Consider the following 19,840-nt stretch of genomic DNA (forward strand, 5'->3'; position numbering starts at 1 on the left):
ACTGAACGGCACCCACACTGGTGTGTAAGTGAACATATAATATATTCTGCCCTTTTTAGATTTGCATAAAATTGTTTACTTCCTACTTCCACAATGCCATTCTCTCACCATTGTAGTGATCAACATCATTCAGATATGCCTGGCACAGGCACAATTGTACTATGATCTCCAGCAATCCCCAAGTATTCTGTACCATGACAGATAACTCTGGCTGCAAGAAAAAATTATTAAGGGCAAATTAATGTGTAATCCATGTAAAGGCCTTTTAAATATTCTCCTGTTATTGCTAGCCAGTGTTGCTAACTATAGGACTGACTCCTCTTTCCTGTAAACCAAATGACTGGATTTCCTTCAAATTTTCCACATACTCATATGTACATGAAGACCACACCAGGTTTTAGCAGCCTCAGCAGAATAAAAGTATTACAGTAGCTTAAAGGGAATTTGAAGTACTTAATTCTGGGGACAATTCCAAAAGGTAAGTGTTCACCTAAGGTTTTTACCAATGTTATATACTAAATTTACATCCATTACCAGTTGATTAGAATGGAAAGATTAGACAAAACATTCCAGAAGCACCTGTGTCATGGGAACTATAGGTTTCATGGTTATATGACACACCAGAATATTCACCAAATCACCGGTGTTGTCTTCCTTAATGCTACAATTAGTGATGCCACATTAAGAGGACAATCACTGGATAAAATTTGATGGCAGGAAGCCCTCTACCATAAACTGGAAATTCTCAACATATGCAACCATACTGCTAGAGAAGATGAGTTATGCAATTAAAACCAAAACTGGAGATTTGTTATCAAAGGATGGCAGAGTATTCTAAAATCCAGCTGAGAGGTTCCTTGATCTTGTTATCTTCAGGCTTCTATATGAATTAATCTAACACAGATGACAATACTTAACACAGACAATTGTGCCTACAGTCATATGGAGGATGTTTTATAGAACCCCTTTCCACCAGAACATGGAGGTTTGTCATAATGCAACTCATTATAAAGGCTGGTTAGTTTTGCCAGAACAGCATTTCAGAAGAATAAAACATGATAAAAATTCTGACAGGGTCAAAAGAGTCCATTCTAATGTCATAATTCAATTTCCAGAATTTTGAACAAGCCATATTTAATTTGCTTTTTACTGCATTTAATGACATTTTAAGTGCAAATTATTTTAAGAGTCCAATTCAAGATAAACATTTGATTTTGTCTGAATGGAAAAGTCTGCGGTTGTGTGGTTTTCCTTTGAAATTCTCCCTTCTTGTCCTCACTCAGAATGAAGCAGAATTTCAAATTCTGATTTTATTTGCAAGATGAACTTCTGCCCTCCCACAGCAGTTTCTGTGCCTCCATGAGGAGGATGAGAAGCTTAATGTGTAATTTCTGTGAACCATAAGGAGATAGTATTTGTGTTAGCATTTTCAAATCCAGGCTTCCAGAGCTGCTGTTTCAATATAAATCATAGATGGTTTTGGGTTACACTAACACCCTCTGCAGTTTAGTACAGTTGTTAATTAATACAATACTGTATTAGTTATTCTTACAGTCTTACTAGTAACGCCCCATGAAATTCCATTAGCTGCATATGGTGCCAGACTTGTTCTGAATGTGGGAAAGCAAGAAGTTTACAGTGGTATGTATAATACAGAGAAGCTTTCAAGTGGTTTCCACTGTGAACATTTTGAAAAAATATTTTCCAGAATGTAATTTGTGGGGCAATCTTTTCACAAAATTTCAATGCAAACATACATGTATTTGTCATCTAAGTTTTATCCTGGAGTGTAAAAACCGTTATACGCCACTATTGTTCTATGGCAGAAACATCAGGAAAATAAAATAGTTCCTAAATGGAACTAAAATGTAAAATTAATCAGGTTAATGGAAAATTAGGCAGGCTGTCTTACTGTCCAAACTGACAGAAATGCAAAAAATCAACCAAACAAAACTCCCCCCAAATGAATATCTGATGCCAACAAATGGATAAAACTTTTCTTATATTTTTTGTCTAAATAATTTAGAGATAGTGAAGACAGTAAAAATTTGGGTTAGGTTTTACGGAAGTATTTTAATTTCTTGCTTCAGTGATCTGATGATAGATCCTTCTTAAACTCCAAGAAGATTAAAATGCCATAGTAAAAATCAGGCTCATTTGTTAACACCTCATACAGAACACTCCAAAAGGCATTAGCCACTACAGAGACTTCAGACCTAATTATTTTCTATTAGTTTTGTCCAGTATTAACCTCTTAATGAAAGAGAGATCTGACAAGAAGCTCTTAGAAAGGCTTTCAAAAATGGAGAGAATGATGAAGCAGACAGGATTTAGAAGTAGACTATCTGCTGGAGAAGCTGGCTCAATTGTAATTCTCTCCTGACCATTTAAGAGTTGCTGCTATAGAGTTGTAGTAGTAGCAATGCATGTTAGGTGGATTCTAGTAGATGCTTTTCTCCTTCCCAGTCTTGTGGTTCATCCATAGTCCAGTCTCTGCAGTCTCACTATACAATCAGGAATGGCCAGGGCCTTTCTGCATGGCCAGCATCCAGACAGGGACACACTGCTCAGGGAATCCCTCCTGCCTCTCCTCTCGCAGGATGGTGAGTCCACTCATTTCAATGAGGCTGTGGAGGATGTTCAGGTCTCGGATCACACTACTATCCAGACAATCCAGGATACAGCCCTCCCTGGCTACATTGTCCTTGAGAATGATAACACCATTATCCTTCAAGCCATTCTGGCACCGGATAAGAAACTCCAGGAGATCTTTATCAGTCAGATATCCTACAGATGAAAAGATGGAAAATAGATCACTATTAACCATTTAAATTTCCACTTTACATATCAGAATGATGCCTTATTCTGAGTCTCCATACTCTATTTATCACAAGAGAAATTCTAGTCCTGCCAGATTTAATTATGAAATCTTGGGCAAATCAATGAGATCAACCATTACGAGCTCAAATCAGCATTTAGGATCCACATTAGTAGCAGCACCACATGTGGACAGAAGTCAAGGGGAATAGTGGAGAAAATACTGTGTGCTGAAACGTTCTTTAATCCGGTGGTTAAAGTCATAATAAGAATCCGTGGCAGGAAGCTGGAACCAAAGAAATCCATATTGGAAATAAGTGACAACTGTTTGACAGTGTAAGTAATTACCCATTGGAAACTACCAACAGAAGTGATGTTTACCACTTCTTGAAGTCCTCAAATCAAGCGTGGTTGAATTTCTCAATGCATGTTTTAATTGAACACAAGCTATTGGGCTCAGTACAAGGGTAAAGGAATGACTATAACCACTTGTGATACAGAGTAGGTCCAACTAGATAATGTAACAATCCCTTCTGTCTTTTAATGCTACAAATCTCTATAACTTTGTGTAACATTATGTACCCAAAGGAGTTCTTGATCAAAGATTCAATGTGGAATGCCAGACCTTCCAAATGGCCAAATAAACTCTTTATATTACCTTCTACTGTTGTGATTTCTGCATATACCATGTACACTTAAAAATAATAAATTTTTCAGTATGTTATTGGGATTGTGGTTTTTATCCTTCCTGCCCAAAGATCAATACTTCTGTTACGTTGAGAACAGTAGTGCAGGGCCCTGAGAAAAGCAAAATGAGAACTCTCACATGTGAAACATCTAGAATGAATTAACAAGGACAGGTGGTCAGAAACGGAATGATTTTTTTTTTTTTTTAAAGTAATTGTTTGCATTTTCTAGTCAAAATATTTAGTTCTCTTGATGGAAGATTTAAACTTTTATAAATGGAAGTTGTCATTTCAAAACCACATTTTGACATAGCATGTCAGGTTTCTTTAACCACCCCTCCCAAAAAAAAAAAAAAGAAAAAAATCACCAAAGCCAAATACCTTTCAAGCTGAAGGAAAATAGTGATTTCTGTATGAAATGTAAATCTGCATTCTTATTTTTTCATAAAATAACAGCCTGGGCTCAAAAACTAATTCATACATAAGATAAATCAAGATGATTGCATCAGCAATATTCATTGAAGCTCTTGTACACCTAATTTGGAACTTAATGTTTTCTTAACTTAGCTTTTAGCCTACTTTCCTGACAAAACGAGATCTTCATGGTGTTGCTCTCTACAAGACAGTCCTGCCCTTGCTCCACCAGAAAGCATTGAGCTTGTTGGCATATTCCAGCCAAATTCAAGATAGAGGTAGAAGTCTAATTGATACTTAGATCACTATGTATTTCACTGAAATTGATGAAGGAAGCAGATTCAGATCTATTTCTGTGCTAAAGAAAAGGCATATGCTCCCTTTGGTAGAAGCTACATAGCTGATAAGCACAGTCTCAGACAAATCTTAGCTCATGTTGACTTGGATTTGCTCAAAATATAAGGCAAGAGCTACATTTACTGCAGTGATTGATTATTCAAGATAAGCAAAAATACAAAGGAAAATAATACTGTTCTGAAGCAGCTACAGCTATGAAGACCTGTTCTAAGAAGCTCAGTTTCATTACTTTTTAAGACTATGTGTAGAGGACAAGAAAGTGTTCTTGAATAAAACCACCTCCTGTGCTAATCTCTCAACTTTTATCTTTTTGGGTTTTTTTTTTGCCTAGCAAGAAACTTTCACCAGGCTGTTGAGGAGGAGGAGTTGTTCAGGCCTCCTCTTACACTTTAGAATAATGACTTCTTGCCAGCTGAAACTGCACCGTGGACACTTATGTTCACAGATTAAGAGAAAACCTTTTTGGAAGGACAGTTAGGTACTGCTGCAGGTTTTCTAGAAAAAATTGGGAGTGGTTGTGTTGGCTTGGAAGCAGATACTTCTTATATGAAGGGTACTGTGACACATAGCTAAGTAAACCTGTTTGATAAGCATCAATGCATGTATAAGACATGATCTTGTATATAGATACTGGTGATTTCAACTGTGGCTTTTTTCAGATTGTTTCCTGAAGTACCCCCAAGACATCAGATTAAGAAATCCCTGTTGGTGAGGCCAACCCCATGTCTGCAGCACTGGCAACAAAGAAGGAGCATTCCTGTTCAAGAAAACCCACAGGTAAGACCCATTCCTCAGATGTACCTTAGCATGCAGACTACTTGAAAGAGCATGTATGTTCTTCCAGACCTTAAAAAACCCAACTTGATTTGTATAAACTCTGCATGTGGCTGGGGAGAGCTCTCAGGAGTCTCTTGTGAGTTTTAGGAAGCAGTCCCAAAGAACTGAATCTTATTTTACAGCTGCATCATTCTTTTAACATACACTTTAGGCCAGGCTGCACAGTTCTCTCAGATGCTGGGCTGGATGAATCATGCTGAACTAACCTGAAACCCACTGAATCCAGATGACATCATATCTTTGTGGGGCTGGAGTGAATTCCTGGAGGCTTTTGCAGTAATACATCTCTACTCTGTCCTCCTTGCCCTGCAAGTAGTTCGGGACCTCAGCCAGAAAATTCTCCATCATATCCACCAATTCCACACTCTTAAAAACTGGTAAGAGGACATGCTTGCTGATACGACCTATTCCAGAGCCACAGTCCAGGGCGCGGTTGGTGCCAGCTTTCCCCACCCCCTGTGGGATACAAGAAAATCAGTTGAAATCTGAAAAATACCACCTGAAAGATCATAGCATCTCTGTTAACTTCTATGGCCTTTAGTACACCAAGCCCAGTGTCTTGTTTCCTTATTTGTGCAGAGCTGTTGCAAGACTGATAAGAACATGGGACAGTATCAATACAGCTTTGGGTACCTATGTTTGAGTCAAACTGGGCTCCTGTGTGCTCCAGGGTGCTTTTGATGGGACTTCCTCACTACAGCCATGCGTTTATTACTGCACAGTAAGTTTTTGCTTGGTATAAGAAATTACATATTCCGTCACAAACTCCTAGCTTTCTCAGAAGATCCACTGGTATTTGTAAAATCCTTGCAACTTTATCTAGCAAATATTCACACCTCACAATCAACTGCATGGCCAGCTAAGCTTCATTTTGAGCCTTGTAAAGGCCTAACAAAAACGTAAGCATATACCAAATACTGCATGGAAGAAGTAATTTCTGCAGCAAAGAACTCCCGAGCTACCCATGGACATCGCTGCAGATTCACAGCATCCTTGTGACCAGGGTGCAGTTTTCAAAATAAGCTGTGTTTGAATGAAGATGTTGAAGTTGTAGGTAAGTTATGACAACTCAGAAAGTTTGGACTGGAGCATATACAGAATTTCTTTTTTAAGCGTAGAGACAAGAAAGATGATTGAGTAGATTTTGCATAACTGTTCTTTTTTTCTTCATAAATACAATCTCTGGACAGAGATCAGGCATGAAAAAAATGTGGCACAAAGGCTATGTCTATGAAAAAATAATGAGACACTGTAAAAAAAGCTTTATAATGACAGCTGTATTTCACCCCTAAGGCTTCCATTCTAGCTATAAAAAGTCTCTTAAGAGCCTGCTGCTGTTCCGTAAACCAGAAATTTTAAGTAAGTCTGTACATGCACTGATTGTGGGATTGGAGCTCCCCTGGCCAAAGTTATCTGTTAAACAAATATATAAAATGCAAATGTAAACACCTTTTCCCTGTCCCCTGGAACTGAGTGTTGAAGTGAAAGCTACGGGCCAGAGTCCCTGCTGCAACTTCACTGCTCTTAAAGGAAATAAGCCCAGGTTGAGTCTTGCTCTTCCTGTTTACTGGGAGACCTCCTCTCTAATGATCAAGCATAAATCATGTAACTCACCACGTTTTTTGCCCTTGCTTCACTGAATAATTCAGTAGATTATTAAGGTCAAAGGACAGTACCATCAATGACATGACTATGAATAGCCTGGCTGAGCATCTGATTACATAAAGTAACTGTAGAAAGAGCACAAGGACCTCAAAGGCTTTCACCAATCTCTGGGGCTGCTGGTCCCAATTTGTATACCTAGGAAGATTAATCTCCTGATGTGTGCAAGAGTCCTCAAGCCCTTAACCCTACTACCTGTTCGCAGTTAGCCAGAAAATGTGAGCCATTCTTCATTTATAGGCTGCACTTAGAAGCATGTGGTTTTTACTGATGCCCAGTAAGTTACTAAGCTGTAACAAGGATTTTATGAAAGGAGAAGGAACTGTGTTTGGATCATTTGGATTTCCATATTGTTTGCTGGCAGATACATACAGGCCTACACTGATGTGATGAAGTAAAAATCTTTGAGAAAGCTGGTGTGAAGACCAGGATGATCTACAGAAACAATTAACAGGATTAAACAAAAAGCCACAGAACTTCTTTGACATTTGTGTTTCAGAGAACCTATAGCCACAGTACCTCACTCAAAACAGGGAATTCATCTCCCATGATATGTCATGGCAAGCACCTCTGATAACACATCTCCACTTGCCATGGAGGAGGAAGAAAGGGAACAATCATGGGAGATGAAGCTTGATTCCACACTTTTGCTGAAAGGGAGCAAGAGCATGAGGCAGTCAGTTGAGAAGCCCTGTGAAGCACCACGGCTCTGTTTGTAATGAAAATGTTGACATAAGTCCATGTTCAGCTAATATATTCTCAGTTTGGAAGTGCTCAGAGCTTTGACAGGGTATTAACATTTTCTTTGGAAGGCAATCATTTTCCCAAAAGCCTAACTGAGTTGAAAATCAGACTCCTTATTTTAAAACACAGTATAAGTGAAAATTTAAGCCAGAACAGGCTTCAAAATTTAACATTGACTGCTCCTCTGATAACCTGCTTCCCATTACTCAGAATCACTAGCATTTAGGACACATACACACCCAAAAATTCTTCTGTAATGCTAAATAGGGCACTCACAAATTTCCTTAGGGATAAGAGAGCTGTGGAATATGTTCCTGATGCTACTTCAAGTCTTGGAAGGGCAGGAAGGCAGTGTAGATATGCAGGATAAAAAATAAATTAGAGTTCAAGAAATTGATAAAAATCACAGTGGTTTTCCTTCTATTAAAAATATTTTAAAAATCGGGTTTTCAACAACATCTCTTCCATCTCCCTGATCAAACAGAAGAAAATCACTCTCAAGAAGCTTTTCATTCAGCAAGTAACCAATCAGGCAGGTGAACTGAGGGCAGAAAAGGAGAAAGGGTTTAGGGCAGAAACGGAGCTATAAAGTTAATATAATCTGTATTATTTCACACTCACAACTGTTTATCAATTAATGGTTTGTTTTCTTTATTTCTTTTTTTACACATTACCGCTGGATTAGGCACTTGAAAACACACTATGTGGATATCAAGGCTTTAACTGGAATGGACACATTGCCATAAATATGCAATGTTCATTTCATAATATTTATCTGCTGATAACCCTTCAAGTATGTCCGTACCTAAGACAGCCTATAGCTTGTCTGTACAGCACTGCTGGCTCAAGTAATGTTGCTCTTGGTTTGAGTTCTGCCCACATACACATAAAACCTCTTAACTTGAGCACAGTGGCACTTTTAACTCAGTTTGACTTGCCTGGGAAGGAGACAGGCTAAAATATAAATCCTCTCCAATCCCACAATCAGAGCATGTGAAGTCTTTAGTCTTCTCTGTAATTCCTTCCATGTACGCAGGCAAGATAAATTCTCCAATCGTAAAGAAATCTGTAGCTCAATTTACAGTGGTGCTAAGAAATCATGCTAAGAAATTCCACACCTGAAGGTATGCAACATCAGTCATGTAAGGGAAATGTCACTGTGTGGCATTTCCATACCAGCCAGACTAACTCAAGACAGGTAATTTGAGTGGAACTGGGCAACTGTTTTTCAAGGAGCACTAATTTTGACAGAAAATAAAGTTTTGGAAGAATAAAACTCTCTGCAAAATTCGTATTTCAAATCTAGAGAAGAGTTATAGCCAAAACACATGGGAAAGAATGCCAAAAATGTCAAGATACTTCTATTTCACAACTTTCAAGGAAAAAATAATAACTTGTCAACTTTTCATTTCTAAAGAGCATTTTTCATTTTAGAACTGACTTGAACTCTTGAAAAAAAAAGGGAGAAGTTTTTCATAGGGGAAAACAATTAAAAATTAAATCAAAAAGTTTAGTTGATCTGAAACTAATTTTTCTATTTTCTGATTTTGTTAAACTTCTCTTTTAAGAAGAAAGTATAGTTTATATATTATAGGTGAAGCAAGCTGCTTTTTTCTACTTTGATCACCTTATTGGAAAAAAAAATATTCGTAGAGCCATAAACTTGGGAAGACATAACTCAAATTATTTTTACAATAAAGTCACTACTACAGAAAGCCAGCTAATATCTGAGTCTGATTGAGTAGGATTCAAATTGCAGTAGTAAAAAAGGAAAATAAACCATAAATAACATAACCAATTGACTGTATCTCAACAGAGGACAGACTTTAACATATTAAATCAGAATTAGCAAAACATGCAGAGTCCTTTCTGGGTTTGGGGTTTTTTTTCTTGTTTGATCTTGGCCATTCAGAGTATCCTTTCTATCCCTGGCTAATAGCAGGAGTAGAAACTCTGCTCTGGAGTATTCCATATCTGTCATCACACCTGATGCATTGGGTACAACTTCTCTTTGGCATGTGAAACTGCTACAGATTGTACTTCTTTCCTTTTTGGGTCTTGAAGATGAGAAAGCATAATACTGTGGTATAAACCTTCCGTTCAGGAAATGGCATCTGTATGATATCTAGGAAGTGTAAAATGCTTCCCTGAGTACAATCTTATGCACCACTTGCATTCCACAAAATATCCTTAAAATAAGACTTAAGTAATATTTAAGCCAGCAACTTAAAAGTTGCATTTCATTTTTCCTGAAAATGCCATTTTACCATCAGGTTCAGCTGCCTTGCTGAACTTCCTTTGTATTTTTGTACTTTCTGTTTGTAAAAAGCCTGATACAGTTAGGCTTTAAAATGTTTTGAAGCCTTTTTGTATTGGCATTACTACAAATTACTGTAAATGAAAAAATGTAGCTGTTTATTCATGTTTTGCGGGCTCACTGCCCCAAAAGCCTCCCTCTATCAGGTACAGGAAACCTTGCCATCAGTTGCTCTTTGCTGCTATACAGGATTTCTATCTGTTGTTAAGCCACACTCATTTTACATCTCAATCCATTTAAACTGTGCCCTTTTCTATATATAACATCTAATTAAGCTATTGAGCTCTTTTTCCATAGTGGATCATTGAGACTAAAAAAAGGTCATCTGGCTATCCCAAATTTGTACATTTGAGCAGAAAATGAAAGATTTATGGTAGCATTATAAAGAACAAGTCATTTTGTGAACAGGAGAACTTAAGAAATTTGTTTTCCTGTGGCTTTGTGGATTCTTTAGCATCTAATACTGTTGTTGAGCTAATTTAGTAGGCTTTTCCCCTGGGAAGAGGAAAGAACAGTCAGAAAATCATCAGATCACAGCTTTAAAGATTCACAGATTCCCAAAGACATCAACAGGGTTTTCAGAAACCTAAGTGCTAAAGTGCTATTGCTATTGTAGGTGATTTTAAAATCCCACTTGGCATCTCTCTAGATCACAGGTCAAAGCAGACCTTTGAAAATGTTTACAGAACTTTAGAAAACTGCTTGCAAAGGTCCCCAGTGACACTGAAACACTAAAGAAAAAAAAAATTCCTAATGGGTAGCTTATTCTATATACTGCTCATGTTTGGGGTGGGGAGGGGTGGCACAGGGGGGCTGGGTTTTGTTGCAGTATCCTCAGAAATATCTATAAATAGGCACAACAGAAACTTGACATTTAGTCTCAGCTACTTTCCCAAATGGACTGCAGGAATTTGCACAGATAAATCTCCCACTGAAGCCAATAAGGATTTTATCATGAAAGGTCCCAGTCCTGCACTGAAAATTAATCTCCCACGCAAACACAGATAAAAGAACTTGTCCAATCCTCTTTGCAGCTTTGGAGTTTAAGAAAAGGATGCAAAACAGGTAAATAATGACATAAGTCCAGGCAAAATGTATATTCCTGATGATACATGAGCTGGCAGAACACATTACTTGACCCAGTGACAGTCAGTTATAACCTGTGATTGCACATCAAATATGACATATGGTACCATTTAAAATATATCTGATCGGGTATAGTGCATGTCATTTATGACACATCACTACTGTTTCTTGCAGAAGATGGGATTAAATGACTCACCCCAACAAACTTCCTGAGAAACTCCTTGGAAGATTCAATGTCTGTATTGGAGAGCTCAATGTAGTCTCCCATCATGCCCTCTTCTGTGGCTGGCACCTCCTGGTAGAAGTGTTTGGCCCTGGCATAGAACTGCATCTCCCCATTGATAACTTGACTTGTCAAAGCGTAAAGTTTCACTGCAAGCAGATAAATCACTATATTACTGTTAATGAAAGACATTTCTGGTTTAGTTTATTGCTCTGGAGACACAATGGTGAAGATCTATAAAGTTAAATTGAGCCTTCAAACCACCAAACCTCTGTTTCTAAAGCAAACATGGAAGGAAAGGTGCTGGATTTAATCCTGCAAGACCTTGAAGAGACGCAGTCCTCCTTGGGCAAATTCCGTGCCTCTCAGGCTCAGACATCATTTCTGTCATCACACTATCTTTCATGTCAGTGAAAAATCATCTCAAGTTTGAAGTGAAAATGCATGCCTAAGGGAGCAAGGGGCTTGATTTGCTCCCAGAAAAGCTGTGGATGGCATTTATTGCTCTACAGGGTCATCATTTCCGCTATCACAAACCTAACTGTTGTGCAGATTTCCATATATGCTTTCTAGCCATTGACAGCTGCATGGAGAGCACATCAAGAGAGTGTATGAATGAGGCACTCCCTCTGGTTTATTTTTAGTGATACTGTACAATCTGTGGCACTGCAAGTAAGATGAACCAAAGAGCAGATGGTAGTCTCAGGCCTACAAGAGTATAGAGGCGGGGAGACCATTCAGAAGAGACAGGACTAAATTTTCATCTGTCAGATCAAGGAGCAAGATAATCAGTCGGTCCATACACTGGAAAGTTCCTGTGTGCCAGAGCTTAGATGTTTCTTTTCATTGGTTGTCTATTTTGCTGGTAATATACAGCTATTGTAAGTTTGAAGCTGTTTTATTAAAACCTGCCAGCTTTGCTGGGTAAAAGATTATTATATATACTCTTTAAAAAACTGATGCCTGTCCTCCACATCCTGGGTTTTTCTGTACTCCGTGTGCATCAGCATATCAAAAGCAGTTAGTTTTGCAGCTTAAAAGTCTGGATAGAGGCAGCTCATAAACAGTTTGCTTGGAAACCAGCACCCTTGACTATCCTGTGCACATGCAAGTGTCCAGGCATTTTCCTGTGCGTATGACAGGCTTTCCAACAAAAACACAATCACAGGCTTGCTTGTAAAAGCCAAGCAATAAGGAGGGATGGAGTCATACTGGGAACAAGTCTTTGCAAGCACAATCTTGCAGTGTGAGACCAGCTCTGCTGCAGATTCCCACTGTGCTCAAAGAACTGGAAATGATCCAGCAGCAAACACCTTTTGGGTTAATAACAGTAAAAAGGGAGAGCTCCCTACTGACTGCCTACATAGAAGGACTGGGGAGCAGTACTTTGTCACTGCACCTTTTAACTTTCATGGGAGCGCTGCCGGTTGCTGCTGGGAACAGGCCATGCCTTGCTTACAATGGTTGGGGACAGGAATTATGCCCTCCACACAGAGGACGAGAGCTGGGCCAGAGACCCTGAATATAAACCTGGAATGTATTTATTGAGGGCAAGCAAGCTCAGCAGGGAATGATAAGTGTGTGCCTGCCCATCCTCAGCAGGAGAATGACATTTTGGAGGCAAATGAGGGGGGGACAAAGGAAGTAGGATGGGGAATAATTACCACCAAGGACCACTCGAAACAGAATAGTGCTATTGGGTTACACATAAGCAGCATGCCTGGCATATCCTTCATCCAACAAAAGCAGCATTACCAGCCCCTCTTGTCATCACCTGCTTAAGTCAACTGCTGAACGGATACTATTAAAGCTTTAATCCATTACACATTTATGTTATGCCTAAAATTTATACCACAAGAAGCACTGAGCCCAGCAAGGGTCAAACCTGGGAGTTTTACACACTCCACTGATTATATTCACATACTTAGAATAAACCATTTAGTTGGAGAAATTAATACAAAGGGGGCAGCAGCCAATCCCCAGCACAACTTGGCCAGGGTGACTCCCAGAGCCTGGGAAAAAAAGACTCCATCAGTGGCTGTGATTCTTCCAGTAAATGATCTCCATCTTCCCCCCTGGGAATGGCACCATCTTGTTTTCTCTGTGTCTCTATTCTCTGTTTCAGATGCCAGCGTGTCTGGTGAACAGAACTGAATCACTGCATGTTAGATTTGCTAGATCTTCTATGTAAGAGTCCAGTGATTATTTCTAAGCCTTGTTTAATGGACCAGTCAAGGGACAGTGATTTATCCTGTTTTACCACATTGAAGGGAAAGACATTTACAGACTGTCTGCAGGCAGCTGGCAGCATGAACAACAAATAGTCAGAGTCCTCATACTGAAAACATGAGCCTGACCTGAGGCAACACATGGGGACGATATGCTATTCAGGATATCAGATCTGTAGTGTGTGCTCTCATATTTCTCACTCAGAACTAGTATCAGGGTTGCAGAATGCCTGCCGGGACTTGCGTGCATACACCAGCTGACTGCAGCTCCTCCTGGGCCTGCTGGGGCCCCAGAGCTCTGCCTTACGTGCTGGCATTCAAAACCAGCTCTGGGCTTAGCATCCAGAGGGTCTTCTCTATGCATCAGTCTTTGCCAAGATCTTTTTATGCAAGTCTTCCACCTGAGGGCATGCAAGTAATGTAAACAGTAGCAATGTACCCAATATCTTCTCCTGGGGACCCACAGTCTCACTCGTGCTCCCTCAGGGTTACTCCTCCCTCTAATGAATTTGCAATACTGCCTGTCATCCCAGTTCACAACCCAATTTTCCTGATACAGCCAGTTAACCTCAGATCTGATGTGCCTTGCAGCTATGCTTGGCTGCCTCTAGTGGCAGGACCAGAGGGAGAGGGAGGTCTGCCAGCTTGCAGGAACCTACCCTAAAAGAGAAGTGTGAGGAGGCACACGTCCTTGGTGGCAGTTAGTGTTGCAGCTCTGCTCCATTGTACTTCCCTCTCCATCACAGGACCTGTCTGGCCTGAGGCATCTCCCTTCCCATGACCCATGTGGGACTAACTCTTGCATCAGGAAATACTTGTGATGTCTGTTACGGATACACAGTCTGATTTTGGCAAACTTTGTAAACTAGGGCATAGGCACTATAGGATGATGGAGACTGCAAGTCTTTCAGACGCTGCAGGCGGCAGCTGTCTTTCACAAAGTTTTCAGTGTTAAGGCAGGTAACTTGTAAGATTTAAGGTTAGAAATGTGTTTTTAGTAAAGCAAGAAGAAACTTTTTTCACGGTACACTTGGTCTCAACTGATCTGCTGGCAAGTCCCCCAGGTGGAGATGGCTAAAACAAACGCACTGCAAATGCAGGCTCAGAACACGAACTGGCTCCCTAAAGGTCACTCCACAGTCATGAGACATTAATTTTAAGTCTCTTGCCAACACAGTCAGGGTGCAGAGTGGTAATCTATAGCTGAATGCCAATCCCTGGACTAGACAGAGAGTATCTACCTAAGACCTTTTGCCCTGCAAAGTCCAAAATGTTATCTCTAATATTTTGTAATGGATCTGTTCAAAATTTTGTTTCCCAGTGCATCTGGTCTAAAACTCTAGAGAAACAGAACACTTACTACATGAGGCTGGGTGCAACCCCAACCTGCAGTAAACTGTCTTGGTTGTGGGGTTTACTCAGCTAAATTTCCCTGGCAGAAGTAAATGCTGCAAATAATTTTTTTGAAGTTTTTATTTGTGAACAGTATTTTGTGGCTCCAACTACATTCTGCAAGATACTGAACTAATTCCAGTCTTGATGAGTATTCCCTTTCACATGCAACATCTGCTTTGTGCATCAGTTGAAAAACAGTTATCTGGGTGCAGGGCAGAATTCACCTCTCTACTGTGGTCCAAGAACCATTTAAGTTCTGTTTTATAGAGAATGAACATTAGCTAACCCCCAAAGCAGATATTACTTAAAGACACGTGCCTCACACATGGGAATATTTATCTCTATGGACTGATCATCTAAGTTTTCCACCACAAATCTCACCCCACTGGCACCAAGTCCCACAGCCCATGTAAACACATGCATAATTTCCAACATCTGAGTAGCTCCATTAAAGTCCACTGGGCCTAAGGGTATTCACAAACATTTAAGTACATTATTGGATCAGTGCCTAAAGTTACTCATGTCTTTTATTTATTAATGTTACCCTGGTCTGTAAAAGTGACATGTTTCTCTTAACAGGCTGTGATACCAGATATGCTCAGCACATAAGTAAATATGCCTAATAGTGTTTCACCACTGAGCCTAGCAATGGAGTGGAGGAAGCATGGAGCTAGAATAGCTTGAAGCAAGCTTTCTACCTTGCTGGCCCTGGACAGCACTGAAAGTTTCAATGTGAGGCTTGATTCCAGTGTTCTTATTCACATTCAGGGTTAAGCACACTCTTAACTACCTGACTATGTCACAGCCTTGCTGTTGTTTCGGTTTAATGCTGTTTACACAGAGATATCCAGATGTAGTCTTGAAGCTTGAGAAGTTCAGTTCATTTCTGCTCACTTCCACTCTGAACTGAACTGGTAAATGTCATTCTGCAGAGATATTCAGACCTGCCACATTCTGTTCTCTGCATCAGAGGAAGTACTGGTTCACAGTATAATCCAGATTGGAAGGGATTTAAGAGGGCTGTAGTCCAAATTTATGCTTAAAGCAGGGACAGACATGAGGTCAGAGGAGGTTCATCAGGACTTTAACTCAGCTAGGTTTTGAAAACCTCCACTGATGGAGAATTGCTCAACTCCCCCTGGGCAACTGTTCCAATGCCTGACTGTCCTCATAGGGAAAGAGTTTTTCCTTAGAGCCAGGCTGAACCTTGTTTATTTCCATTTATGGCCACTGTGTCTTGTCCTCTTGCCTCACGCCACTGTGCAAAGCTCAGCTCCATCTTCTTTATGATCTTGTAGGTATTGTCAGGCTGACACTTGGTCTCCCTGAAACTGTCTCTTCTGGCTGAACATGCCCCATTCTATTTGTGTCTCTTCATAGGGCATGTGCTCCAGTTCCCTCACCACTCTGGAGGTCATTCAACTCGCTCTGTGTCATTTCCTGCATTGGGAGTTCCAATTGTCCATGCATATGGTCTAATGATTGTTGCATAAAAGGGGATCATTATTACCCTTGATCAACTAGCTATGCTTTTGTTAATACAGCCGCCTTTGCTGCCAGGACACACTGCTGGTTCATGTTCAGTTGCTATGTACCAAAGCCCTAATAGTAGGGCTGCTCCCTGGCCACCCACTGCTGCACTCTTGGTCTTGTTGCCAAAGATTCTTCCTTTCCAGGTACAGGACTTGGACTTTATCTTCGAATTTTGGTGAACTAAAATTTCACTAGGTTCCCACTGTCTTTTTCCTCCAGCCTGTTTAGGTGCCTCTGGATGGTAATCCTGACCTAGAACTTGTAGACAAGTCCTGCCAGTTGGCCACAATATGCCAATGGGATAAGCAAGCACTCCTTCACCTTCCCCAGGTTATTGATAAAGATGTTAAACAGGACAGGTCCCAGGACAGACTCTTGCACTATTCTTCTGACATCAAGATTTGACCATGACTTTCTGAGTCTGATCACCCAACAGCATTTAAACATCTGATTGTCCACCCATCTAGACCATGACATCCTAGCATGCTGTGAAGTTTCTTGCATGTGTATTCACAGCGTGCAAGCTACTCCACAGTATCTGTCCTTATGAACACTTTTACTTCATGACAATAAGCATGGAGTAACAGACATGCTATATGTTCATATGAAGGCTGGATTTATAGTACCTTTTCCATGGAGTCAAACTAATTTGGATAAGATAGTAATTTGGATAATTTGGTGAGGCACTGGAATGGGTTGCCCAAGGAAGTTGTGGATGCTCCATCCCTGGCGGTGTTCAAGCTGAGGCTGAACACAGCCTTGGGTGACATGTTTTAGTGTGAGATGTCCCTGTCCATGGCAGAGGGGTTGGAACTAGATGATCTTAAGATCCTTTCCAACCCTAACTATTCTATGATTCTATGATTCTAAGATGGCAACAAGCTTGGAAGCTCTTTAGCTAAGTTTTAATGATGTGGCTCATGAAGAGCCTGGCAGAGGGGGGAACTTTAATCTGGTAAGACCATTTTACAATGTTTGTTGGCTGGGAATGGAAATTCAATTAAAATTTAGACTACAAAAAGAATATATTTTTAGAAGAATACAGCAGTTTGGCCTGGAAAAAGCTTAATGCTGGACTGATGGATTCTCAGTCATTTGCAGTCCTTAAGCCAAGGTATTATTGCCTTCATAAACATACACTGTGATCCAGTCATACGTTGTAAGCATGTTGCATGAACCTTTACATGAAATTCTAAGCTAGATGTTTATACTGGTACCTTCTAGCCTTAAAATGATCCATTAGTACTTACACTAACAGTTAACACTGTAAAAAATCCTGCTCAGTTTCTAGTATGTTGTGTTTATTTTCAAAACAAATGGAAGAATAACATTTTCACAGACTTCTTGAGATTCCATCAACCTATAGTTGACTTTCCTTCCTTTCCACCTTTCCTTCCTTTCCATCGTTCACAGCTACCTACCACTAGGGACAGGAGTATTTATCTTCCATGTTTCATTTTAAATAGCTGCAGATATTGCTTCATTTGAAAAAACACATCAAAAACTAAGATAACACAATTTTTTTTTTTTTTTTCTTTACAGAACTCATGAATTCTACCTTCTTGATCAGAGTTCTCACTGGGGTCTGTGTAATTTTGAGCAATCAGGTAAAATAATCCACTCACCTAAAGGCATCATTCAAATAGTGAGGAGGCCTCAAGAATTCATTGCGAAGAGTAGTTTAACAGGTTCACAGAATCATAGAATCCCAAGGGTTGGAAGGGACCTAAAAAGATCATCTAGTCCAACCCCCCTGCAAGAGCAGGGTAACCTACAGTACATCACACAGGAACTTGTCCAGGCGGGCCTTGAATATATCCAGTGTAGGAGACTCCACAACCCCCCTGGGCAACCTGTTCCAGTGCTCTGTCACTCTTACAGTAAAGAAGTTCTTCCTGATGTTAACGTGGAACTTCCTATGTTCCAGTTTACACCCATTGCCCCTTGTCCTATCACTGGATATCACTGAAAAAAGCCTAGCTCCATCATCCTGACACCTACCCTTTACATATTTGTAAACATTGATGAGGTCACCCCTCAGTCTCCTCTTTTGCAAGCTAAAGAGACCCAGCTCCCTCAGCCTCTCCTCATAAGGGAGATGTTCCACTCCCTTAATCATCTTTGTGGCTCTGCGCTGGACTCCTTCAAGCAATTCCCTGTTCCACTGACACATCCTTTCCATCTTAAATTCCTACATCCAATTCTAATATTGAGTGTAGGCTGAACAATTCTGCTTAAAAAGTGACATGCTAATGTAATACAGACTCAAGTAAAATCTGCGTTTTAGCTATATTGTCCTGGGGAAAATTTGTTTCTTATTCAGGACTAAATTTTCATGAGAAATGAACACTCATTTTCTGCATCTAAAAAAAATTGTCTTGGCATCCTGGACCAGAGGCTGTCACTGAAATTCAGCTATAAACAAACATTCTGGAAGCACTTTCCTTCCAGTTAACAAACAGGAGGTTAGACAGCTTGCTGCAGAGATAAGGATTACAACGACACCTGAAAAAAAATTAAATCATTACTTTTCAAGCACTTGTCCAAAACAACGCAAAAGGTAAGGCTAAGGACACACTGAATGACAACAAAATCAGTTATCTGGCAACAGAAAGAAGGCATGTCAGCTCTGCTAGTTTCGCATTTGTCCTTCCAAGTTCCAAACAGGTCAATGAAAGTTTTACTTAAATGGTCAGAAAAAAAGGAACCATCAGCTAGAAACCCAACTTTACTTCACTCTTGGGGTCTTTCCCTCCCCCTCCTCTAACAATCTGGGGAGTATTTAGGTAAAACAGCAGCGTACTGAATGAGTCAGAGCTGAGAGAGACTACCCAATGGTTTAGCTAGTACTGTCGTCTCTCTAGCCAGGCTTCTCAAAACAACTAATTATTGTCATTAATGTGCCTGCACTCTACCATCTAACATTATACGCCTTTCTGGAGCACAGTCACACATGTACACAGACACTCCTACACACCAGCTACTCACCCAGAGGAAGCTTTTCCAGCAGATAAAGGTAACTCTGAAAGAAGTCATTTTGGATTGCTTTATGCAAGACAAAGGACATACTGTGCCGACAGAGTTCTTCGTCTGTCTTGTGCCAGCGCGACTTAAAAGCCAAATGTGCTGCTTTATATGCCATGATGAAGATGTTTTTTGCAGGGGTGGACAGTTTCTGTGGCTGGTGCTCTCTGGAGGGCCTGTCCTTCCGAAGAGGCAGAGGCAGCGTTGTTTAAATTGTGGCAGTGTGCTGTCATTCTATATCAGGGTGTGTGTCCAGAGCAGTGCAGGGGGTGGAGGAGGGAGTGAAGGGAGTGAGAAATGCTGGCTGTTGGCACTGACTCAGAGTAATCTCTGGAGTGTCGCCTTCTGAAACAAGCAGGTGCTGATAGTGATAAAGAACTCAAGCAGGAAATTGCTCAGCCGGGGTAAAAGTATATCTATTCCAAGAAAGTGGCTTTAATTCAATTACACTTTTCCTAATCTATTCAGCCTTCACTTCAAAGGAACTCTGATATTATCCAGGATCTCCCATCTCCTT

At 40.2% G+C, this 19,840-nt stretch overlaps 1 protein-coding gene across 2 annotated transcripts; it reads right to left on the bottom strand.

The window, feature by feature from the left end:
• Positions 1-953: 953 nt before the first annotated feature.
• On the bottom strand, positions 954-19,456 carry NTMT2 (N-terminal Xaa-Pro-Lys N-methyltransferase 2). Of its 2 annotated transcripts, none has more exons than XM_065672602.1 (4): positions 19,288-19,456; positions 11,117-11,310; positions 5,318-5,567; positions 954-2,787 (listed from the first exon to the last, which is right to left on the bottom strand). In XM_065672602.1, exons 1-4 carry the CDS (start codon positions 19,439-19,441, stop codon positions 2,513-2,515), a joined length of 873 nt encoding a protein of 290 aa, XP_065528674.1. In that variant the 5' UTR covers positions 19,442-19,456; the 3' UTR covers positions 954-2,512. The 2 variants fall into 2 exon arrangements, with proteins under 2 accessions (XP_065528674.1, XP_065528675.1); XM_065672603.1 differs by having other exon boundaries at positions 11,117-11,292; positions 19,288-19,441.
• Positions 19,457-19,840: the final 384 nt, after the last annotated feature.

This window comes from Lathamus discolor, chromosome 3 (assembly GCF_037157495.1).
Source record: "Lathamus discolor isolate bLatDis1 chromosome 3, bLatDis1.hap1, whole genome shotgun sequence".
Taxonomy (NCBI): Eukaryota; Metazoa; Chordata; class Aves; order Psittaciformes; family Psittacidae; genus Lathamus; species Lathamus discolor.